The sequence below is a fragment of the Engystomops pustulosus genome, chromosome 2, assembly GCF_040894005.1.
Source record: "Engystomops pustulosus chromosome 2, aEngPut4.maternal, whole genome shotgun sequence".
Taxonomy (NCBI): Eukaryota; Metazoa; Chordata; class Amphibia; order Anura; family Leptodactylidae; genus Engystomops; species Engystomops pustulosus.
The window spans coordinates 95420220-95446803 of record NC_092412.1 but is presented as its reverse complement, the minus strand read 5'-3'; the positions used below and the strand labels follow the sequence as shown (position 1 = coordinate 95446803).

The window sequence follows — 26584 nt, the reverse complement described above, 5'->3', positions numbered from 1 at the left end:
TATAAGTTGAAAAATGTTAGTGATATGTTTTGCGTTTATTTTTTGAAAAAAACGGATATTTGGTGAAAATTTGGAAAAATTCTCAATTTTCGAAATTCAAAATGTTCTACTTTTTCCATACATAGTCATAACAGCAAACAAACTTGATAACTAACATTAACCGAATGTCTGGTTTATGTTGACATGGTTTTTTATGCATTCTCTCACTTTTGTAGGATGTTAATGGGCTTTGAACTTTAGGTGCGATTTTTCACATTTTCTTAAAAAACACAAAATCCTGCTACTGAGGGACCTGCTCAGGTTTCAAATCACTTTAAGAGGCCTAAATAAAAGTAAAACCCCATAAATTACCCTTAGGTTAAGGGGCGTAGTTTCTATACTATGTAAAACAACTTTCATGAAGTTTGTTAACCCTTTAATTGTTTTACAGGGGATAAAATAAAATTGTGTGCAATTTTGAAATTTTCATTTTTTTGGCTAAATGAATGTGTTTTTCAAAAAATGGCCAAATTTTCAGTGGATAAAATACAAAAACGTTTCACAAAGTTTGATTTCAATTTAGATGTCAAATTCTATTGAGTATGCCAATACCCATATGTTGCAGTAACCTGCTGTATGGGAACACGCCAGGGCATCGAAGGGAAGCTGCGCCATTCAGAGCAGATTATGCATTGTCATTTAACGGCTATACAATCTTTATTTTTTAGCAATTTGGACAAATAAGGGCTTATTTTCAGAGACATTAGATACACTTTACAAATACTTAATTTTAGTTGGTCATTAGCTCATTGATGAGATTTTATTAACTCTTAAATGTATGTAGGGAAAGAAAATCGTAAATTTTGGTTTCCTTGTATTTTTAGGGCCATGCGCCGTACCATAAAAACAACATATTGGGGCTCATTTTCGTCGGGTTTCCTGACAATTTTCGATTTGCGCCACATTTAACAGGGTTTTTTGGCGCACGCGATCGGATTTTAGCACAATTGCGCTGACTTCCATGCGACACAAATCGGGGGCCTGGCCGTCGGATAACCCGATGGTTCCGGACTACGCGCGGGATTTAAAATTCAAATTGTGTCGCAAGACACGCACTTACAAGCACCAGGAAGAAGAAGGTGAACTCTGGCGGACTTTAGCGGGAAAGTGACAGATTGGAAAGCAGGAAATTGGGCGCACAAGCTACGTGAATCGCGCCCCTCTTCATCTTCGTTGGACCGTCTGGATCGGGGATCGTGACAGGCCCGGGTAAGTAAATTTGCCCCATTCTCTTTATTCCAGGGATCACTACAATTATGGTGATACCTCACTTATATAGTTTTTTTTATATATTTTTACAATTTTACTGAACAAAAACTAACATAGAGAAAATCTCATTTATTTTTGTATTGCCATCTTTTCGGAGACATAACTTTTATATTGTTCGCTTGACAGAGCTGGTTTAGGGCTTATTTTTACATGTTGAGTTGTCCTTTTTAGTGGTACCATTTTGGCGCACATAACTTTTTTTGATAACTTTTTGGAACATTTTTTCAGATTTTGTTTTTACAGCGTTCACCAAGCGGATGCAATACTGATTTATTACGTATGTATATGGAATGTTTAGGGGACTTTCACTTTAATTCTTTTTATTAAAAAATGTTTTTACTAAGTGTGGTATACTCTTTTTTTTTTTTTTTTTACTTTTACAGGTTGTCTTGAACAAGCGATGCTCTGATTGCTTGTTCAAGCTCTCATTTCTTTAAGACAATGTTATACAGATGAATTACACTGTGTTATGTAACACACTGAGCATACAGCCAGGTCCTTCTAGTAGGACGGCCCTGGCTCCCGGACAGGGTCGCGCAGCCCTGGGGCACTGGCAGCACATGGGAGCAACGGACCCCCTGGTAAGCACCATAGGGGGTCCGATTTAGTACAAAAGACACTTGGAGCAGCACATAGTACCTATAATCCTCCTAGAACTCACCATCCAGCAGAGTCTTTTGTTTACATGGTTAAGAAAGATATTGAAGAATTGGACAATATTAAAAGAGATATTTACACATCCTGCCCTAATCTAACTAAAGTCGAGAAAGTAGCATAGAATACACTGTTAGATAGCCAAGAAGTTATTATGAAGCCAGCGGACAAATGCAGATCCATAGTTGTCGTGGACAAATCCGCCTACAAGAGGGAAATCGTAAGACAGTTGTCTGATGTAAGCACGTATGACAAACGGAAAGGAATTTGACAGGACAAATCCATAAGTTGATTTCAGACTTAATTATGAAATACACTTTAAATCATATTATTGATGAGAAATTGGGTAAATTCCTGAAACAGCACTCACCGGTAATTTCAGTGTTTTTATATATTTGCCAAAGATCCATAAACATTAATTGACCCACCAGGAAGGCCCATAGTGGCATCAATGGAATCCGTTTTGTCATCTTTGGCTATTACACTGGAGAAATTGTTGACTCCTATAACCAAGAAGATGCCCTCCTCATTATTAGACACCAATGATTTCCTCACTACAATGAAATTGGTCACAGGGCTATCAGCTACAAGTTGGTTTGTCACAATTGATGTGACAAGCCTATACACCTCCATTGAACACACAAAAGGATTAGAGGCTGTGAGATGGATATTGGAACAAAGTGAATATGAACACAATCAGAAAATGTTCATACCTGATGCATTAACTTTTGATACTGACTAATAATATTTTCATGTTTCAGGGTGACTTTTATATGCAGAAACGGGGCACGGCAATGGGGTCCAATGTGGCCTCCCAATAGCAAACAGTTACATGTCCTTTTTTTGAAGATTGTCACATATATAGTTACCCAGGTTTTGGGGACTTTTTGAGGGTTTGGAAAAGATTTATCAACAATATTTTTTGCATTTGGGAGGGCTACCCGTTTAGCCTTCTTGACACATATGAATTCAATATGGGAGGAGCTAAAGTTTACAGCTACATATAGCCAGAATGAAGTCACCTTTTTGGACACTAGAATTTTGAAGGGGAATAATGGAAGTTTATCATCTGATCTGTATTGAAAGGAAACAGACAGAAATAGCCTATTGCACTTTAGGAGCATTCATCCTCTATCCACAAAAAATCGATTTCCAAGTCACAATTTCAAAGAGTCCGTAGAATAGTATCAGACCCTGAACAGTGTGAAGTGAGACTCACAGAGATGCATAAGAAATTTCGAGAGCAGGGGTATCTGGTGAGATTATTATTAGAAACTAGGAAGACACGTCCAAGCAGCAAAAACCGTTAAAAAGGAATAAAATGAGATTCCTGTTTGTAAGACCACATCATCCATTAGTCTATAAAATTATAATGTTATTAAAAAACATTGGCGGATACTGCAGGAAGCTTATCTGGAGGTAGAAGAATTTCAAGAGACCCCACTAATAAACCATTGAAGATCACCTACATAATGTAATAAATTGGTCAGGGCAGATCTGGGTAGTGAAAAGAAGGTATCCAGACAGACTTTCTTAGCTACCCAAAGAAAGGGAACATTTCCCTGTTTGCAATGTCAACAATGTGATCAAAAATTAATTTTTCTCCCACCAGCGCATGGGTAAGACATACAATGTTAATGTGTATTTCACAAGAGAGGTTGTTTATCTAATTAAATGCCAGTTCGGTCCTCTATAGGCGAAACCTGCCAGCATGTAGGGGACTGTATTGGACAACAGAAGTCCACAATAAGGTTGTGTGGTAATTTATTATTGTCACTACCCAGTCACTTAAAAAAAATCAACCACACTATTGCATAATTGAGGTTTTAGGTTATTGAAACAATCGATCCCCCGAGATGAGGAGGGGATATTAATAAAATGATATTGCGATGAGAGGCATACTGAATACATGAACTAGACACTCTAGAACCCAGAGGCTTGAACAAGGAATAAGAAATTAATAAACTATGATCATTCGTTTCCTTTTCCTCCCTTTTTCTTTTAGATACAGAATAATTAATCTTGATTAATGTCCACGGTATTGTATCAAATGTTAAATTTAATTTCGTTTGTGTTTAACCATAACTAATATCTGTATCGGTTATTTACTAATGACTAACCCTGATCCATGCGTAGTCTACTATAAAACATTTTTCAGGTATCTGATATAAGATCTCTATACATATGTGTATTTATGTACCTTTGTGTTCTTTACCTTGCATCATATCATTATATACACTTACTGACTTCTGTCCATACTGAAATCCAGATTCGATAATATGAGCAAATTGCGATCATGTGACTGGTCACGTGATCGCAACTCCCCCGAATGCATACGTCACTAGGCAACGAAGGACTGACACTTGATGATCCAGAAGTAAACCATACATCACCAGAAATGAAGACTAGTTCATACTACATAGACTTTGTATTTTTGTGATCTATTAAGCAGTTGAAAAAAGGCTCTGGTTGGCGTCCGGAATCATAGGATGCCAATAAATCTCGTTGTAACCTAACTTTGGAATAAATCTCACAAAATATTAATCTCATGTGCCTTGCTAGGGAAAGGGGACCTCCGCCACCTCCTCTATAACAGGTGGAACTAAGGCCCCTTCCACACTTGCGTTGCAGATCACATCAGAGTCTGATCAGGGTGCGATCAGGGTTTGGTCAGTGAAAAACGCACATTTTGCATCAGAGTGCAATCAGTTTTCAGTCAGAGTTTCTTCAGTGTCTCAGTTTTTCACGCGCGTTTATGATGCAATTTCAATGCGTTTTTCACGTGCAGAAAATTCTTGTGAAAGGACTCAGGACTGAGCTCTATCTTTTCTATGGCAATTGATGCGTGAAAAAAGTGTCTCGGAGTACAATGAGTTTTTGATGCGTCTCCATAGACTGGTATGGTGCGTTTTTCACGCGTGTGACTTGCAAAAGTAGAGCATGTCGAAATTTAAACGCGCGTTAAAAAAAACACGCATGTGTGCGTGAAAAAAAAATGTAAGTCTCAAAAGACCCATTGGTTACAATGGGTCAGAGTGCAATGCAAGTTCTGCGCGTCAAAAGCACGCGCAGAAAACACGCGTGAAAAACGCAAGTGTGAAAGGGGCCTAACTCTGTAGCAATTTTTGTTGCAGCATAGATGCCAAAGGCTCAACTCCTCTCATTCTAAGGCCCCTTTCACACTTGCGTTCTTCACGTGCGTTTTCGACGCGCAGAACTTGCATTGCACTCTGACCCATTGTAATCAATGGGTCTTTTCAGACTTGCATTTTTTTCACGCACACGCGCGTTTTTTTAACGCGCGTTTAAATCTCGACATGCTCTACTTGTGCAAGTCACGTGCGTGAAAAACGCATCATACAAGTCTATGGAGATGCATCAAAAACGCATCGCACTCTGAGACACTTGCAAGTGCAATGCGTTTTTCACGCATCAATTGCCATAGAAAAGATAAAGCTCAGTCCGGAGTCCATTTCACGCGCATTTTCTGCGCGTGAAAAACGCATTGAAATGTTCATGTGTATGAGGCCGTACAGAAATAGTTTGAAACACAAGTTGCAGATAAAGATCTAGTTTCCATCTATAATTTTATTCAGGTTCTCCCTCATCCATGCCCTGTGATTTTTTTTTTTTTTAAATAGGATCGTGGACATCCTGCACGGATAGCTGTAGTATTTTTATTCTGACCTCCATAAGTCAGCTGTAATGAGTGCAAGTGGGCAGACTCCTTTGCTTAACCCCTTCAAGACCAAGTTTTCACATTTTTCAGTTTGTCACTCCACTCTTTGCACAAGCCATCAATTTTAGATTTTTTTAGTTTACAAAGCTGTAGGTTGGCTTGTTATATGCAAGAGAAATTTTATTTTGTAGTGGCACCATTGAATACTCTGTGTCATGTTCTGGGAAGCTGGGGAAAAAAATTCAAAGGTGGCGGTTTTGGCAAAAAAAAAAAAAAAAAAAACCAAAAAACACAGTTATGCCATATTCTGATGGGTTTAATTTGTACAGCTTCCAATGTGCAGTTCAGGTGACAACTACAAATTTTTTGTATCAGTGATACCAAATTTATTTAGTTATTCCTCAATACCTTTAAAAATTTTTTTAAAACCTTGCATTAATAAGAAAATGCCTCACATCGCCATATTCTGACACCCATAACTTTTTTTTATACTTCAGTGTACAGAGCTGTGTAAGGTGTCATTGTTTGTGGGATGTGATGATGTTCTCATTGATACTAGTTTGAAATCTATACAACTTTTTCATCACTTTTTATGAAAAATTTTATTGGAAGCTTAATGATAAAAAATTCGGACATCTAGGCACTATTTTCCATTATATATACCGTATATACTCGTGTATAAGCCGAGATTTTCAGCACAAAAAATGTGCTGAAAAACCTCACCTCGGCTTATACACGAGTCAACTAAAAAAAAAAAAAAAATACTCACCCTCCGGTGTCCGGATCCTCGGCGGCAGCTCCCGATTCTCGGCAGCGGCTCCGCTCCTCTCTTCTTTCTTCACTGGCGGCTCCCGGTCTCTTTGCTTACTTCGCTAGCCGGCAGTCGCGTCCCTGCGATCTGCCGACGGGCGCACACTAAGATGCGGCGCTGTCGCCGCTGATGACGTCATCGGCGGCGACACTGCCGTATCATAGTGTGCGCCCATAAGCAAAGAGACCAGGAGCCGCCAGTGAAGAGAGGAGCTGCCACCGAGGTTCGGAAGCCGCCGCCAGGACCGGGAGCCACCGCCGAGGACCGGGAGCCGTGCCGAGCATCAAAGATGAGTATCGTCGGAGGGTGAGTATTAAGTTTGGTTTTTTTATTCACTTGGCATACTGGGGGCAGGCTGTATACTACTATTGGGGCAGGCTGGCTATATACTACAGGGGGCAGGCTGGCTTTATACTACAGGGGGCAGGCTGGCTGTATACTACACCCTCGGCTTATACTCGAGTCAATAGGTTTTTCCAGTTTTTGGTGGTAAAATTAGGGGTCTCGGCTTATACTCGGGTCGGCTTATACTCGAGTATATACGGTATATCGTCAGGAATAAATGTTTTTATATTTTAATAGATTGGAAACGTAGCGTTACTCAATATGTTTATGGCTTTACTTGTTTATTTATTTTTATATGTGTAAAGTGGGGGGATTTGAAATTTTTTTTCTCTTTATATATTTTTAAAATATTTTATTTTTTGAACTCAAGGGGAATCACTTATACAATATACTGCAATACAGGAGTATGTTGTAGATATACTGCTACTATATTATAGTCTCAGACAGACTGTAATATAGAATTATTAACAGGGCCGGTTTAAGGTTGGTGGGGGCCCCCATTGAATGTAGTCCAGACAGGAAACAGAAATCGCTATATACAACCCCCTTTAACTATATACAGCTCCCCCAGTAATCACTATATACAGCCCCCAGCAATCACTATAGACAGCTCCCCCAGTAATCACTATATACGGCCCCTCCAGTAATAAATATATACAGCCCACCAGCAATCAGTATATACAGCTCCCTAACAATAACTATATGAAGCCCCCAGTAATCACTATATGCACCCCAGCATTAACTATATACAGTCCCTCTATAACAACTATATACAGTCCCCCACTAAATTATATGTACCCCACTATAATAACTATATACAGTCCCGCTATTATAACTATATACACATCTCCTATATTAACCAACTACATAGCCCCACATATTAACTATATACAGTCCAAGGTAAAATAATAAAATTGTACTTCACCTTCCTCCGTTCCCCCGATCCTAGTCTTCTTCCTTCGCGGTTAACCTCGGAGATGTACCAAGATGGCGGCACCCTGCTGCCAGGGTGCCGCCGTCTTGGTTAACCACTGAACGTCAAATGGCAGAGCAAGGAACTTTTTGTTTCCTTGCTCTGCCATAGGCTTATGTCGACCATGTCTGCAAGTTACGGCCCAGTCAGTCCGGACTCAGTGGGCGAATAGGCCAGTTGCATCGCCCACATTTGGTGGAGGCCCCTATAAGGGCAAAGTGGTGGGGCCCCCGGTGGCGCGCCCCCTCTTAATTAAGCCCTGATCACTATTGACAGCTATGGGAGCCTCTAAATGGCTTCCAGCTGTCACTGCACATAAAAATCCAGCATGAAACACCAGGAACACTTACCAATAGATCCAGTCACTATGGTAATCTTATATTTGTTATCCACAGCCTCCTTCCAAAATCAACCTTTATGCTAATGAGGCAGAAGTGGTCTGGGGGGTGTTACTAACACCCCACCATTCTGCAGCTTCACAGGCCATTACACCATGTCACCCTCCCCCCAATCCCTCAGCATTTCAACCCTTGCAATGTCTGATCTATGGGTTCCTGGTTTATGATGCTTTATTTTGATGGTATATGGCCTTTAAAAGACATCTACCATAAGATTACTGGCAACGGGGAGGTGAGTTGTAAGCATTTACCATCAGGTAAACTTTTTTTGTATCTTTAGCTCTTTGTAGCTTTTTGATGAATGGTAGATGTCCTTTAACCCTTTCCCGCTGCAGCACTTTTTCCTTTTAATTTTTCACTCCCCTCCTATAAAACTAGAACTTTTTTATTTTCCCATGTACAGGGCTGCGTGATGGCTTGCTTTCTGCGTAACAAATTCAAAATGGTGGTATTTAACATTCCATGCCGTGTACTAGGAAGCAGGAAAAAATTCCAAATGCAATGAAATTGGTGAAAAAACGCATTTGCGCCATTTTCTTGTGGGCTTGGATTTTACGGATTTCACTTTGTATAGGTTTTATAATGTTTTTATACATTTAAAAATTAAAAACCTCCCAATTTTTATTTTGCCATCTTCTCGCGCAAATACCTTTTTTTTTATACTTTGGCGTACAGGGCTGTGGGTGGTGTCATTTTTTTTGCTACTTTTGATGATGTTTTCAAGGTTACAATTCTTTGGACTGTAGGACCTTTTGATCACCTTTTATTGAACTTTTTATATTTTTAAAATGGCAAAAGGCCATTTTCTATTTTGGACGCTATTTTTCATTACGGGGTTAAACGCAGTGAAAAAGCGTTATTATATTTTGATAGATCGGGCATGTTCGGAGGCGGCAACACCTAATGTGTTAACGATTTTTACTCTATTTATATGGGGTCATCAATTAAGCTTCATTGTAGACACCTTTGACAACTGTTACAGCTGATCATTTAAGCCTAGAGCTAAAGTTTATTAAATTACCAACATCCAGAGAGCTCCACTAGCCATCACATTGGGCAGAGAGGCCCGTTTGTATCTACCGTAGGTGTTGTTAAGACGTGGTATGCATGTACACATATAGTGTAGCAGTGGGACATTTTTAATTTATTTTTTTTTCTGAGCCTTTGTATCTAAGCACCAACTATTACTTGATTAGGTTCCACAGAAACCGAAAAAACGGGAACAACAGAGGACAGCGCCTCAGGTAATATAGCCAGGTACTTGAGTTTTCAAGGTAGTATAGAAGGTGCTCACCTTGTGAGAAACTTAAGGTTATGCATAAATTCCCACTCTTGGGGAACGGTCCTTGGTTTTTCCAATCAGGAATTGGCCTGGTGTGTAAAAAACAGCAGCTCCCACAACTCTACATACCCGAAACCAAAGGTTCCGGTAAAAGCATATATGGAAAAACAACAGTGTAAGAGTTATCGTGGGGCGCTAAACAAACACAACCACTTGAGCCCTTGTATGTAGGAGACCTCTAGTGGGGTCATACAAACCACGGTCCACTTGAGCTCTTGTATGTAGGAGACCTCTAGTGGGGTCATACAAACCACAGTCCACTGGACCGTGGTTTGTATGACCCCACTAAAGGTCTCCTACATACAAGGGCTCAAGTAGTTGTGTTTGTTTAGCGCCCCACGATAACTCTTACACTGTTGTTTTTCCATATTTGATTAGGTTCCAGACAGCAAGAGCTCCACACAATTTCTTATTATTGTTGTGCTATATTTGCGTAAAGGGACCAATCTTTTCCTTATGTGCAAGTAGAGCACAGAAACTACATAAAGTACTTGTGCATTGTGACTTTTCTGCTAAATTCTGTACCTTAACGTCTTCCATAATTGTTTATCATGTAATACGCTATGTTTCTGTTATTCCAAGTCTTCTATAATTATTCTTTCCCATTTCATTTGCATGCAATAAAAAAACTAAACGCACACATTCAAAAAAATGTAACTTTCCATAGATCTGTATTTATTTTAAGTATCACAGCTGTACAATCTCCATACATACAGAAGGAAATGCACATTGGCTATACAACGGCAATCAGCTGCATTTCCAATTATAATACATCAAGTGCAATGCCACTTAAAATGTACATTTATACAAATTAGGATTGCTCACTAATACCTGTGACTGTATAAAGCTTGATCTATGCGAATCATTACTAAACCACTGTTTGGTTGAATAAAAAACATAGTTAATTATTTTAAAATGGCCTCTTCTGGTTCCCAGGCCAGAATCGAGTATAAAATATTTGCCATGTAAAATGCAGTTTTTTTGCATCTCTTTAAAAATAAGCTACTTGTCTTAAATCCTGTTTGTTGGAATAATAATGCAGCCATAGAACATGGGTCACTTTTATACTTCACAAGGGATGTACGGAAATAAATTACAAAGCAGTGGCTATTGACAAAAAAAGTCAAAATCGATAGGGATATCCGCTGTTATTAAATATCGTGGCATATCTGTATGCCATAAGGTAGTGGGGAAAACAGAACCAACTAGACAATGGGCTGTGAGAAAACTAGTGGATGGACACAGTGCTTTTAAGTAGTTTAGAAGTGCATTAGACATCCACCATAACTGATATGTTCTCAGTCACCATCTATTCCAGAAGTGCCTGAGACTATGAACATGAGAAGACATGCACGGCATGAACAATAAACCAGCTCACTAGGTAGGCTTGTAGACGTAAAATATGGGATAAAGTGATGTTATTGCTGTCACTTTAACAGGAATATCCCTAGACTTGGGTACAAAAAAAAAAATGAAAGAGGTGCCACCTTGTCACCTTCACAAGGTGTGTATGGGCAATAAATACAATGCTTTATTCTTCCCTCCAGAACTACCTGTTGTATGCCCGCTCTTTTTTAGATTTCTCAAGTGCTTTACCCATGGTTTTTTCATTTTCTCCTCTACATTCAGGGCAGTACCATTTTCCTTTTGGTTTATGGTTGAGTCCAACACAAGAGAAATGAAACCATTCTATTGGACACTCTTCATTATCACAACCAATCATTTCCCCATAGGAAACTTGATTACACAGGCAATAGGTCGGCTCATTGGGGTCAATAGGAAGATCTGCAGGCGATGCTTCTCTTTCAGCTTTAGCTTTTGATCTCTTTTTCTTCTTTGAAGTTTTTGGCTTCTTTTCTTTGGGTGTTCCTGACGTAAGGTCATCATGGTCATGGTTAATGGTGGCATTTTCCCGATTCTCATTGTTCCTCTGCCTCCTCGATCTTTTATTGCTGGCTTTCTCAGTCTGAGAGAGAGCTTCATTTTTAGACTTATCTTGGGCGTTCTTACTGCTATTACTAGTACTGTCATTTAGATCCTGGCACGTTTCAAACAGTTCCACATGACTGTCCACTTGTCGTGTCCTGTTTTCAACCAGTTCCACCATCTGGCTTACTATCTGTATTTTGTCATCACCCAATTCTTGGCTACGTATGAGAGCCCTCTGAATGAACTGTAGCAGGCGTCGCTTCTGTATTGAATCAGACTCGCGGCGGAATTTTTCATAGTAGTCATCCAACTCTTTCAGAATCTCTAGAATGACAAGAGTTAACTAAACGTTAGTAAAATAAATCCATTGCTAGAACCCCCTACATAGAATACTAGTACAAAGTGTGTCTCTCATCCTGAAGGAGCAAGGCATCCATAAATTACCTGGGTGGCCACTGAATTCTCCATTCAGATTAATTAAGAGCATAGAGCCAATTTCTCTGATAATTCCACCTCCTACACAAGTGTTCAAGGAAAACATGTAATAAATCAATAGAAAGACTGAACAAATCCTCTCTACTTTTCATGTATATTTTATGAGCTTGCTGGCATGACCCTGGCATGACCCTGGCATGACCATTTTTGTAAGGTTTCCTTTATTTCATAAAAAATTGTTCTACAGTTTCCATCAAATTTTCCACCCAAACCCTAAAAAAAGCCATTAAAAGTCTATTGACATCAATGTCTATTTTTGTGAGGGGAGTTAAACATAGGTGCAGGGGCATCATATATTTCAAATTCATTTCTGACTGTAAAGGGGCATGAGGAAGGGTGTTTAATGGCCACCTATTACACCAGAGACTATGGAATGTGACTACCCTGTTTTTTGTGTTAGGGCTGAAAGGGAAAATAAGATCTGCATGTCAATCACAGGTTGTATGTTGCTTTTTTTCATTCCCAGTCTGAAACATGCATGCGACTCTACAGGTACCGCATAACATATGTGACCCGTGTGTGTGCGTGACTCTACAGGTACCGCATAACATATGTGACCCGTGTGTGTGCGTGACTCTACAGGTACCGCATAACATATGTGACCCGTGTGTGTGCGTGACTCTACAGGTACCACATAACATATGTGACCCGTGTGTGTGCGACTCTACAGGTACCACATAACATATGTGACCCGTGTGTGTGCGACTCTACAGGTACCACATAACATATGTGACCCGTGTGTGTGCGACTCTACAGGTACCACATAACATATGTGACCCGTGTGTGTGCGACTCTACAGGTACCACATAACATATGTGACCCGTGTGTGTGCGACTCTACAGGTACCACATAACATATGTGACCCGTGTGTGTGCGACTCTACAGGTACCACATAACATATGTGACCCGTGTGTGTGTGCGACTCTACAGGTACCACATAACATATGTGACCCGTGTGTGTGTGCGACTCTACAGGTACCACATAACATATGTGACCCGTGTGTGTGTGCGCGACTCTACAGGTACCACATAACATATGTGACCCGTGTGTGTGTGACTCTACAGGTACCACATAACATATGTGACGTGTGTGTCATCACTAATCTGACCATCTAGAAAGTAACATCTGGCTACAGAACCGGCTGCTACTTCTGCTCATCGCTGGTGGCTATGAAGCGCCTTCCAGCAGCCATTCCGAGTACGGACAAGGCACTTCCTACTTTCTTCCTTGTGCAGCGCCTATACAAGAACGTCTTCCACCCCTATATAAACAACAAACAGACTACCGCACATAACAATAGCTATTGTGGTAGGAAATCCCTCATCATGCCCACAGAAAATATGGCCGCCGCATACGGCTATACTTTCCTGTATTTTCTGCCCATATCTGTACTGTAGGGAAGCAGCCTGTATCAGCCCCCCCCCCTCTAAATATCAACATCCAATAAGAAAATGTGGGCGGGCAGAGACATTCAAATGAATGTAAAGAGGTTTACTAAATTGCGAAAAGGAAGGCGGGACCACCAGTAGGAGGCGGGGTAAAGTAGCAGCAAATGAAATCACAGCCAGCACCCGGGATGTTCTAAAATAGAGAGTAACAGCCAATCAGCTCAAAGAGGCGGCGCCAGCACGATGACGTTGGTAGGCCCCCCAGTATAAAAAAGCAGTGTGTTCTCTAGTCAGGTTAAAGCGCGGCTGGCGTCAACAGTAGACGGGGAGTTAGTACATAGACGCGGTTTACACGTAACATTTTGTTTTTCTCGCTGCCCTCTACATACAAAACAACAATGTAAGAAATGTACACCAGCACACCAGACATGGCTCACGGCGCTAGCAGGACGTGACTTCCCCTGCCATGTATTCACACCGGTGTTCGATAGCATTACAACAATAAGTTACCGTGTGGAAACCGCTCACATTCACAGTCTTTATAGACCCAGCCCAAGGGATGAGAAGCAAAACAGGGAGGCCAGCTGGAGACACCCCGAATGTGACGCATTTCCACAAACGAGGGCTGTCTCTGGGGGACGGAGTGACCCGCTCCTCCGGTATACGGTGCGGGGGAGGAGGGGGCTACATGCGGCGCACTGCGGCCCCATATCCATGTAGAGCCCGGCTGTTTAGCCATGGAGTTCCACACGGCACCGACAATGTCACACTTACAATAACAAGTATATAGCACACAAACAGCTGTGCCTCGCCATAGGGTCACACATCCTACACGACTTTCTGTGTGTGTAGGACAATGCAGCGCCGTCCAGCTGTGTGCCCAGGAAGGTGAAGTGCTCAGCAAACTAGAAGAGGGGATTAGTCCATGTAGTAGCAGACTGCAGTCAGCCCACTGCAGGTAATGCATAGGATGTCTGTGATGAGAACACAATGAAGACATGAAGCAGAGGAAACCCTGCCCACCACTAGAGCACTTACTACTACAGCCATCCTGGTGACTGTACATTCCTCAGTGTTGTGCTTTGGGAGCACTACAGGCAGCCGGGCTTTGTGCGGCAGGGTGGGATTCAGGTGACTTTAGCCTTCAGTGTATTCCAGCTCAGAGGACCTTTTGTTCCGCCCTATGACTAGCGCTGCACATACACAAGTGTCCCTACAAGTCGATCCCTACAGACAGGGAGACTGTGTGCGAGTTCGTGCTGAGGCTGAGCACAATGCAGGATGCATATGGAGGAGGAGAAGGGAGAGCCTGAAACGCCAGACAAAACACCAGCAAAAGTTGCCCTACACATAGAGCCGTCTTACCTTGGTATTTGGCGTCAATTTCTCTCATCAGGGAGACGTTTCTTTGCAGGTCGAAAGGCAGAGACTCGATGGAGTCCAAGTAATCCTCCACATAGTTCACCATGTGAGTGTGGTCGCCGTTAGTCGGGTTTAACATCTTGTGCCAGCGCCAGGATGTGTCCTCTGAGGGCACTCGCCGTTAGCGCAGCCTCCTGCTCGGGAGATAATAAACTAGTAATGCACTGGAGCTGATGGCAGAGATGGGGGCAGCGGCAGGACAAAAAAACACAAAGGCGATCCGCTCGGAGAGCTGCTGCACGGCCGGGAGAGCCTCGGCGCCTGGCATCCAGCCTCCAGCAAGTGGCAGGGAAGCGGCCACACGGCAGCACCGAAGTCCGGCAGTCTCAGCAGCTGATTGAATGGCTGTCTTTCTGGACAACTCGGGAACAAGACAGTGGAAGGAGGTTGTGGGGTGTGTGTGTGTGTAAAGGGGGTGGGGAAAGAGGTGGGAGCTCGCTGTGTGGAGAATGCAGCAGGCAGGGACATCAAGTGTTGTTGGGAAGACACATAGAGGGAGGTGATGACATGGAAGTGTGTTCTGTGCAGCGGGCGCCTCTCACTAACACTTAGGAAACATCCCCCGCTCCACAGCTTCCCCTATACTCTCCCGTACTGACTCCTCCTACCGCACCGCACTGGTGCGCCGCTCACACACAAACTTCCACGGGCACGCGGACACGACATTCTGACAGCGCAGCTCTTGTCACCAGAAAACTATCAATCCCAGAAGCCACCTGTCACCAAGAGCCGGCCAATAGCCGCTGCCTCTCGCCATTTCTGGGCGGGGCCTAAAGCGCGCAGCCCTACAAATCTCTCATCCTAGTAGTCACTAGGTAACGCGCAACGCGCTCCCGCATTGGGCGGAGCCAAGCAGTGAAAGCGGAAGTTACTCTAGAACAGGGGGCGGAAAGTTTTCTAGCTGGGCGGGCATTGGCAGGGCTCATTGTAACCATGACAACAACGCCAACAGCCCGGCCCTCGTACCCGCCCACCCACTGCTAGAAAGATAAATAAATGTGTCTCACCCTCCGCTTGTAGCCTCGTACAGTCTGCTGATGGGGAACTAAGGAGCCACAGCATTGTCGTTCACATGGGACAGAAACGGGTAGAGAGTAGAGACTGCAACCGCCACACAAAGTGTTGTGGAGGGCGAGGATGCTAAGCCCGAGCCGGGGTGATGGCGGCATGTAGGCTGCAGGAGAAGTACAGGGATTAAGGGCTGGTATTACTTGCAGCCTGTCCATATTATCATAGTAACAGGCTGATCCGGGGAACAGGCGAGCTCTGCAGTGTATCCAGTGCTCAGTGACCTGATTCCCCCTTATAAATAATGGGATCTGAGGCACCAGGAAACTGGACCTTTCCAACTCTCTAACCATGGCGGCCAAGCACTACAAGAGTGTCCCTGTATGTGCAGGAGTTATCAGTGAGGAGGCTATAACTACAGGCCATGCTCATATGTGGGGTTTCCATTGTGTTCTGAAACGCAATTGGGAAAAGATTGTGTTTCCTTAGTTTAGTAAATGTTCAGGAAATGCAACGTTAGGCTACATTCACATTGACGTGTTCCCCCCGTACTGTAGCATGGTGGGCACACGTCGGTGCTGGGGAAAGGAGGAGGGGAGGAGTGCTGCTCACCCCCACCCCTCTCCATAGAGGAACATGGGGCACAGTGCCGTATTCTGGGAAAAGACATGTGCGGCACCATACCTCTCCCATGCGCCCATTGCCGTCTACGTCCGTATATATCCGACATATATATATATGTCAGCTGTATATATACGTCCCCCATAGGCTGTGTGAATGCAGCCATAGCATGATGTGTGATCAGTAGAGATGAGCGAGCACTAAAATGCTCAGGTGCTCGTTATTCGAGACGAACTTTTCCCAATGCTCGAGTGCTCGTCTCGAATAACGAGCCCCATTGAAGTCAATGGGAGACTCGAGCATTTTTCAAGGGGACCAAGGGTCTGCACAGGGAAGCTTGGCCAAACACCTGGAAACCTCAGAAAATGGTGGAAACACCACGGAAATGGACAGGAAACAGCAGGGGCAGCATGCATGGATGCCTCTGAGGCTGCTTAATCGCACCATTATGCCAAAATTATGGGCAACAGCATGGCGATGACAGAGTGACCGAATGAGGCTAGATAGCATCTAAAACATCCAATAATTGACCCTGACACTATAGGGGACGGCATGCAGCGGCAGTGGCATGGCGACATACCCCAAATGGACTCGGGCTTCAAACCAATTAAAAAAATTCCCTTTGGCGAGGATAACGTGTAGCACTGTATGTATCAGTATTTTACCTGGTTAAGGAGGTGAGCAAGAAGCCCTGAAATGATTTCCTATGTGAACAAAAGGTTGACGGTATATTTAGTCGATAACACAGCATGGTGGCGACATAGTGACCAAGTTCCATAACGTATCTGGTGAAGCACCCGAAAAATTAGCCTGACACAGCTCGTTTGATAAGGGGACAACATGTGGAAGCAGCCATGGAGACGAGTTCCATGATTAAGAGCAACATTATGGGGCATTCATATTGCTCTGCTATGATTGAAACTTCAGGTCTCCAGTATGGCGGCGACAGATGCGCCGAGTTCCATTATGTATCTGGTGAAACACCTGAAAATTCTGCCTGACACAGCTCGTTTGATAAGGGGATGATGTGCTGTATTTCCTCTCACGCTCCAGCGTCTGGGGTATAGACAGTTGAAAGTTGCGCATGGAGACATTGGTGGACGCTGTGGAGGATCGTGGAGGCGAAATGGACAGGAAACAGCAGGGGCAGTATGCATGGATGCCTCTGAGGCTGCCTAATCATGGGATGGAGCTGGCGGTCCGCTGCCAGGCGAGCTTTCGCCTGTCCAAGCCCCTGTCTCTTGGCTCCTCCCCATTAAAAATGGGCCTGGGGTCCAGAAGCGTTTACTTTGAAAAAATTATAATTTTCAAAGCAGGCCGGGGCTACAAACAACACTTCTAAGAACCTTTTGTATAAGATCTGGTGTAGTACTGTTCTTATAAGTAATTGGCTTGGTTATGGCGGTTATTCAGGTTGAGCTTCTTTCACCTGGTGGAGAATGGAAATCCTGAGAAATCTAGGTTTTATTCATCTTGATAAGCATCAGCCTGTCAGCGCTGTCAGTCGACAGGCATGTACGCTTATCGGTGATGATGCCACCAGCTGCACTAAAAAACCGCTCAGACAACACGCTAGCGGCAGGGCAGGCAAGAACCTCCAAGGCGTACAGTTCGTGCCACATGTCCAGCTTTGAAACCCATTAGTTGTAGGGAACTGTGTGATCATTTAGGACGATGGTATGGTCAGCTACGTACTCCCTCACCATCTTTCTGTAAAGACCAGTGTCTTGCTGGGGTGACATAAAACTGGCAAGGCCTTGTAAAGCGTACCCCTGCCAGTGCTGGACAAGCTGCCTGCTCGCCTACTTTCCCTCGCTACTTGTCCTGCAGAAGTACGCCCTCTGCTGTCAGAAGGGAAATACTGTTTCAGCTTGTGCACCAGGGCCTGCTGGTATCCATGCATTCTCACACTCCTTTCCTCTCCAGAGATGAGAGTGTAAAGATTTTGCTTGTACCGTGGGTCCAGGAGAGTGAATACCCAGTAATCGGTGCTGGAATAAATTCTTTGAACACGAGGGTCACGGGATAGGCAGCCTAGCATGAAATCTGCCATATGAGTCCCAATGCGCAAGAATTCACTCTGCTCACTGGCCTGACTGTCCATTTCCTCCTCCAACTCCTCTTCTTCTGCCCATACCCGCTGAACAGTGAAGGACTGAGCAATGCTCCCCTCTTCTGTCTCGCCAACATTCTGCTCCTCTTCCTCCTCATCCTCCTCCACCTCCTCCGATATGCGCTGAGAAACAGACCTGAGGGTCCTTTGGCTATCAACAAGGGAATCTTCTTCCCCCGTCTCTTGTGACGAGCACAAAGCTTCCGACTTCATGCTGACCAGAGAGTTTTTCAACAGGCCAAGCAGCGGGATGGTGAGGCTGATGATGGCGGCATCGCCACTGACCATCTGTGTTGACTCCTCAAAGTTACTCCGCACCTGACAGATATCAGACATCTACGTCCACTCCTCATTGTAGACTTGAGGAAGCTGACTGACCTGACTACCATTTCTGGTGGAAGTTGACATCTGGCAGTCTACAATCGCTCTGCGCTGCTGGTAAACTCTGGATAACATGGTTAATGTTGAATTCCACCTCGTGGGCACGTCGCACAACAGTCGGTGAGCGGGCAGTTGGAGGCGGCACTGTGCTGCCCTGAGAGTGGCAGCATCTGTGCTGGACTTCCTGAAATGCGCACAGATGCGGCGCACCTTCGTGAGCAAATCAGACAGATTGGGGTATGTCTTGAGGAACTGCTGAACTATGAGATTTAACACATGGGCCAGGCAAGTGTCTGCCGAGTTTCAGAGCCGCCACCAGGTTACGGCCGTTGTCACACACACCATGCCTGGCTTCAGGTTCAGCGGTGCCAGCCACAGATCAGTCTGCGCCATGATGCCCTATAATAGCTCTTGGACGGTGTGCCTTTAATCGCCTAGGCTCAGCAGTTTGAGCACCACCTGCTGTCGCTTAGCGACGGCACTGCTGCTGTGCCTAGAGATATCGACTGATGGCGCCATGCCCACGGATGGTAATTCGGAGGAGGGGTGGGAGGAGGCATAGTAGGCCTGAGAGGCCTGGACTGAGGTAGGCCCCACAATCCTCGGTGCCGCCAGTGATATATAGTGGCCCTGCCCGGCAGCACTCATCCACGTGTCCGTGGTCAGGTGGACCTTGTCAGAAACGGCGTTGGTCAGGGCACGGATGATTTTGTCTGACACGTGCTGGTGCAGGGCTGGGACAGCATGTCAGGAAAAGTAGTGGCGGCTGGGGACCGAATAGCGAGGGGCGGCCGCCGCCATGAGGTTGCGAAAGGTCTCTACCAGCCTATAGGGCAGCATCTCTAGGCTGAGTATTTTGGAGATGTGGACGTTGAGGGCTTGGGCGTGTGGGTGGGTTGCATTGTATTTCCTCTTGCGCTCCAGCATCTGGGGTATAGACAGCTGAACGCTGCGGATGGAGACATTGGTGGATGCTGTGGAGGATCGTGGAGGCAAAGGTGTGGTTTTCGCACGGGAGGTGTTTAAGCCGGGGTCCTGGGCAGGGGGGTGACTAGCAGAGGCAGCAGATGCCCGGGTGGAGGTGAACGGCCTTGGTTCCATTGAGTGGGGTGTTTAGCATTCATATGCCTGCGCATACTGGTGGTGGTTAAGCTGGTAGTGGTGGAACCCTTACTGATCCTGGTGTGGCACAGGTTGCACACCACAGTCCGTCGGTCATCCGTGTTTCTTTAAAAAACCTCCAGACTTCCGAAAATCTAGCCCTCGCCACGGGAGCTTCACTACGTGAAACATTTGGCGCTGATGCACCAGCTCTGGCCCTGCCTCTCAGTCTGGCCCCACCACTGCCTCTTCCAACCTGTTCTCGTCGAGGACTCGCCTCCGTCTCAGAAGCACTGTGTTCATCCGGCCTATTAACCCAGCTTGGGTCTGTCACCTCATCATCCTCCGATCCCTCAGTCTGCTTCCCCATCGGACTTCCTGCCCTGACAACAAATTCACCACTGTCTGACAACTGTGTCTCCTCATCGTACGACACCTCTTTACACACTTCTTCCACTACGTCAACAATGTCATCATCACCCACAGACTGCGACCGGTGGAAAACCTGGGCATCGGGAAAGAGCTCAGCAGCAACCGGACAAGTGGTTTGTGACTCTGGGAAGGGTCCAGAAAACAGTTCCTCAGAGTATGCCGGTTCAAATGCCAAATTTTCCTGGGAGGGGGCAGACTGGGGGGAAGGAGGCTGAGGTGGAGGAGCTGGAGGAGTGCTGATTTCAGTGACATGGGTGGACTGCGTGGAAGACTGACTGGTGGACAAATGGCTAGAAGCATTGTCTGCAATCCACGACATCACCTGTTTGCACTGTTCTGGCCTCAACAGTGCTCTACCACGAGTCCCAGTAACTTGAGACATGAACCTAGGGAGTGTAGCTCTGCGGCGTTCCCCTGCTCCCTGATCAGCAGGTGGTGTCTCACCGCGCCCAGGACCACAGCCTCTGACCCCTGCAGTAGTTGGACGCCCTCGTCCTCTACCTCTATCCCTAGCCTTCGGGTTCAACATTTTCAAAATTTAAGTGTAAACTGTAAATGTTTTTTTGTGTTTTTTTTTTTTTTTTTTTACAAAACGATCAGAAGAAATCACACAGCAACCACAGAAGATGATGATAATTGCTATGGCTAGTTTCTAACCTACACTGACAGCACACAACAGGATTATGTGCTGTGCCTGTGATGACTTTCAGTTTTGAAAAAAAAATAAAAAATCGGCAGACTGTGCCTAATTCAATCAAACCACTAATAAATTGTCCCACTTAGGTGTTTGAGATGGATATGTGTGTCACTAAGAGCTAAATAGAACGTTCGCAAGTCTCCCTGCAAATTTGTCACAATATGATACTAGCTGCACTACTAGTGCCAGCAAGGCCAGCCACAAGAAAAAAAAAATATTCTAGCCCTAACAAGGGCTGTTGGGTTCTTGTAGACTCACTCCTGCCTAACAGTAAGCTAATATAACAGCCTAACACTATCCCTGCAGCAGCAGCAGCTCTCTCCCTAACGGCATCCAGACAGAGAATGATGCGAGCAGCACAGGCAGGGGCTAGTCTATTCCAGGGTCACCTGATCAGGCCAGCCAACCACTGCTATCGACGTGTAAGGGTACCACGTCATGCTGGGTGGAGTGCAGAGTCTCCTGGCTTGGGATTGGCTCTGTTTCTGGCCGCCAAAAATCAAAACGGCGGGAGATGCCATTTGCTCGAGCTGGCGAAATTCTGACTTTCAGACACTTGATAAATCTGCCCCAATGTCTTCAAAGTGATAGATTACAGCAGTAATACTTGTGTGACATTTCGGCCACAAGGGCCTTTCTCAAACACAAAAGCTGTCCTCCAGTGTAACAAGCACAATACTAAGCGCCAGCACCCAGATACTCTTTGGTAGACAGCTTTTGTGTTTGAGAAAGGCCCTTGTGGCCGAAACGTCATACAAGTATTACTGCTGTAATCTATCACGTTGAAGACATAAAATGGATGTTAAAACCCATTGGAGTGCGTGGTCCCAATTTTACTTTACTGTACATGGGGTTGGATCCCTGGATCAGACGCAACAAGATACTTGAGAGTGCAGACCGAATATATTAACCCCAGGACTGTGGCAGCTTGATAGGGAGCCAGGTAAAATACACTATATGATTATAGCGAACCTATACTACTCACAAACATGACAAAAGCAACTATGCAATTGTCATGTTATGTGCTTTTGGAAGACGTGCATGGTGAAAAATGGGGGTTGTGATGATGGTTCAGCCATACATAAGGCAGCAGTAATTTATGCTAATGAACTCTACAGTTGATAATATATATTACAGTCTTTAGTATGCAGAATTAGTTCAACTTCATTGAAGGTGCAGTACATGTCATAAAGAATATTGTATGACCTGATCCATATGTGTAATATACCACGTGGTTATGTTTTTTTTTTTACTAATAACAACAGGTAAGTAACAATCTGCTGTTATCTATTACAATGCTATTCATTTACAGCCTATATTGTATGGTCTGATCTATCCATGGTGAAAAATTGTGAAGATATTTGGTGTACACATTTCAACCAAGTTAAAACTAATGCTTCACACGGGGCATACCTCTCAAGTGATCATACATTGTTCTCTAATTTTGATCTCTAGTGTATATATACTTGATTGTTTCTGAAATAATGTAATTTCCATTGATCAACATTTGATGGATTTTTGTAAGGGGTACACCATGCCACTAGAAAAGTGTGTTACAAAATTACCAAAGTATATCAACATAAAACCTTAATTTTGCGAAACATTTGATGATCATATTTAGAGAACAGCACTGACTGTAGCACTTTTTTTTTTTTTTACAACCAATATTTGCTTTGAATGACTTCAGCACATGTGTACACAGGACATCACTAGTCTCTCACACTGCTCTGGTGTGATTTTGATATTCTTCTTCCACAGTTTTAAGACTGTTTTGGGTTTCTTGGCCATAATTTTGTTACCAAGAATTTCCCAGAGGTTTTCTATTGGGCTTAGATCAGGACTCTCATTTAATTGTTTCAATATTTTCTGTTTCAAGTAACTGCTTTACCTGTTTTTCTGTGTGACAGAGGGCATTCTTTTGTTTTTTAAGCGAAACCATGCCAGGGCCGGTCTGGCGTTGCTTTGCTTGTTGGCCACGCCACCCGCAAGATACATAAAGAGGCCCAAGGGTAGTCGCAGGGGCGCCCACAAATGATAAATCTCATCCAATGTTTCCCATCAGACCTAAATAAATTAAACTAGCTTTCAACACTAAAAATAACTGTGGGATACTTCTCTGTCCACACAACATTCTTCTCAAGTGAGTCTACCTTCTACCTTCTAGGTCAGTGATGGCAAACCTTTTATAGAACAAGTGCCCAAACTACAACCAAAATCCACTTAATTACTGTGAAGTGCCAACATTTTTAAGTAGTAACTTATTGCTCCCTGTTCTTACACATCTTTCAATTTTACCGGCCCCCGGAGGCAACCAATACAGTTGAAAAAGGAGGGCAAATTCAGACCATCATTGTAGCTTCTCTCCAGGGTCTCTGTACAGGAAGAATGGTGGGTCCAGCAGAATGATCTCCAAAGATAACGCAGTTCTGTCAAAACCGTCTCACTTTTCCCGCAGTTCCAAACAGCCAAAGAAGTGTCGCTTTAAAATAGAATTAAGTTGCCCGAGACTGCAGGAAGATGCAGTGTTTGGTGAACTCTGTCCCGAGGCGATGGCCTGAGTGCCCGCAGAAAGGGCTCTGAGTGCCACTTCTGGCACCCGTGCCATAGGTTCGCCACCACTGTTCTAGGTTCTTTCTTCTAACAGGAGGTTTGGTAACTGTAGAGTGGGCTTTTAGTCCAAATGATCTTTAACCTCTTAAGGATGCAGCCATTTTGTAGCTTAAGACTCAGCCCGATCTTTTTGGATTCTGACATGCGTCGTTTTATATGGTTATAGCTTTTAAACACTGTTACTTATCTAAATGATTCTGAGATTGTTTGTTTGTTTTTTCCCCACATGTTGTACTTCATTTTAGTGGTAAATGTCAGCTGATACGTTTTGCGCTTATTTACAAAAAATAAAAAGAAAAAATTATGATTTTTTTTAAAAATTAGCCATTTTCGAAATTCAAATCATTGCGTTTTCAGGCAGATAGATTTACCACCCAAATAAATTGCTGAATAACATTTCCCAATTGTCTACTTTAAATTTTCATCATTTTGAAATATCTGGAAAATTTATTTTGATGTCTCGCGGCTTACAAATCGAATATCGCTTTTACGGAAATTTCAGAATTGACTATTTTGGGGATAAATACAGTTGAAAATGAAATTTTACATATTTAGCATCAAAACCCCCAATATAATCAACCCATTTTCAAATCTGCACCTCAAACTATCAGAAACAGCTTTTACCAAGATTGTTAACCCCTTGAGATCTTCATAGTAATTGAATCAAAATGGAGGTGAAATTTAGAATGGTCAAAATGTGCCGGTTATATGTTCATTTAGCCCTAAAATTTACACATTTCCAAAAGATAAAGCACAGCGAGGCGCAGAAGGGAAGGAGCGGAGCTGCCAGGATTTTAGTTTCCTCATTGGCCCCTTTTGTAGGCTATAAAATTTTAGCTTTTGCGTTATTGGGCCCATATGAAAGCATTTTTTTTTTGCAGGATGAGCTGCTTTTTCCAGTGTTACCATTTTGGGGTTGGTATCCCCTATTGTTGAAAATTTAGGAACTTTTTTGAGGGCAGGAGTAGGGCATCAATTCTGTACTGGATTTTTTACTTTTTTTTTTGGTGTTCACCGTTTAGCCTAATAATCATGTTATCTTTATTTTACGGGTCGATACGATTACGGGGATACCATACATGAATATTTTTTTTTTTACGTTTTACAAAATTTGTCAAATAAAACCCTAATGTGGGGAAAAATTTATCATTTTTGCATTGCCGTATTCCATGTGGCATAACATTGTTACTTTTTTGGCTATGGTGCTGGTTGATGGTTTGTTTTTTTGCGGGGCATTTTGTACTTTGCACTAGTATCATTCTGGAGTACATATGTTTTTTTGATCACTTTGAATAGCATTTTTTATGGGATTGAATAGGTAAAAATCATAATTTTTGGAGGGTTTATAACAGGTTTTTTTCAGCGTTTATCTTGCGGGTTCAATAATAATTTACTGTTGTTGTACTGGTTGTTACGGATGCAGTGATACTATATATGTGGGGTTTGTGTTAGGATTTAGACTTTCTTTTGCGTTATATGTCTCTTTATATGTTTTGGGGCTTTTGGGCATTTTGATTGATTTCTTTATTTTTTATTGAATAACTTTTTTTTTTTTTACTTTTTCCAGCATGGGACATGAACAAGCTATCATCTGATTGCTTGTTCATGATAATATCCTGCAGTACTCATGTATTGCAGGGTATTAGCAGTGTCAGCCTATGCACATTCATAGGCTGGCACTGTGCCAGTAAGATGACGTCATAGACGCAATCTTACCGGCAGTTTTGCAGGCAACACTGGGGTCAAGATCGGACCCCAGTGATGCCACAGCAACGATCAGCGCCCCCGGAAAACGGTTCGGGGGGGGGGTGGATCGTGGGGGAGAGACCCCCCAGAGGCATTTTAGACCGCTGCATTTAATGGGTTAAGCCTGCGATCGGAGCCCACTCAAAACGCGGGTGTTACACTGGGGTGCTGGCTATATGTTACATACGGCACCCCGTGTTTTCCGATGCCGTTTTGGCTCAGAACCAGCATCGGCTCTGCGTCCAATATATCGGACGCTGAACGTTAAGTCGCTTAAAGTCGGACTTAAAGGAGTATTACCACAAAGACAAGATTCTTAAATATACTCAAGATAACAAAAAAAAACAGTCTCTCATTCACTGTTAACAAAAATACAGCATTTCACAGATGCAATTCTAACCTCTCTCTAGTAGTCCTGGTGTTTACAATTTTGTTTGTTCCTGGATATGACCATAAATCTTCTGACTATGGTTGAATTCTTCTCATGAATACCTTCTCTTGCCTGCACACTGCAGTGCTCTCTGCCTCATGCCGCTCCCTCCCTGCATTACAAGACCAGCTCAGGGACAGACAGCTGGCAAGCATCAGTGTGCAGAAATTTACTCTACTGGCTACAGATAGATAAGGTCTTTATCTAGGAGGGAGGATAGAGATAGCAGAGCTGCCTCTTTGTGTGTTATAGCTGAGATGTATAAGAGCTGAGAGTGGCATTGTGTGTTTTATCCATCTCATGTATCTCATCATCTCTCATCAATGATCTGTCTCATCTCTTTTTCTATTTGTCGATGATAGTAGAATGTTCAGAAGCTAAATAAAAATGTAGATAAATCCTCAACCATGATAATCTAAGCACATTGTCTGTACACAGCATTTTATAGCACAGAGGAATCATGAAGTGTCTGCTTAGGGAGTTTTAAACTGATCACTAAGTTATAGGAACTAAAACTGAGTAAAATTGTAAAGTAAGGGGGTTAAAAATTATCTTTATTGTGTAAACATCATTAGGGAATTAAAATTTGAGAACTGTTTTTCATGGGCAAATCCCTTTAATGTCATGAGACTGTAACACAAAACAGATCCTGACACTATTCAGTACTGAACTGGTGAGCAGTTCCAGCTGCAGTGTTATA

At 43.5% G+C, this 26584-nt stretch overlaps 1 protein-coding gene across 4 annotated transcripts; it reads right to left on the bottom strand.

Moving 5' to 3' along the window:
• Positions 1 to 10164: 10164 nt before the first annotated feature.
• Positions 10165 to 15870, bottom strand: ING1 (inhibitor of growth family member 1). Of its 4 annotated transcripts, none has more exons than XM_072135572.1 (3): positions 15753 to 15830; positions 14689 to 14879; positions 10165 to 11763 (listed from the first exon to the last, which is right to left on the bottom strand). In XM_072135572.1, exons 2-3 carry the CDS (start codon positions 14822 to 14824, stop codon positions 11060 to 11062), a joined length of 840 nt encoding a protein of 279 aa, XP_071991673.1. In that variant the 5' UTR covers positions 14825 to 14879; positions 15753 to 15830; the 3' UTR covers positions 10165 to 11059. The 4 variants fall into 4 exon arrangements, with proteins under 4 accessions (XP_071991673.1, XP_071991672.1, XP_071991675.1 ...); XM_072135571.1 differs by lacking the exon at positions 15753 to 15830 and adding an exon at positions 15462 to 15563; XM_072135574.1 differs by lacking the exon at positions 14689 to 14879 and having other exon boundaries at positions 15753 to 15870.
• Positions 15871 to 26584: the final 10714 nt, after the last annotated feature.

Bases quoted from the DNA above. Each gene is read 5' to 3' on its own strand.
- ING1 (XM_072135572.1), bottom strand. From the start codon at position 14,824: ATGTTAAACCCGACTAACGGCGACCACACTCACATGGTGAACTATGTG. The intron at 11,764-14,688 runs GTAAGACGGCTC...TTGTCATTCTAG, and splicing joins AATTGACGCCAAATACCAAG to AGATTCTGAAAGAGTTGGAT.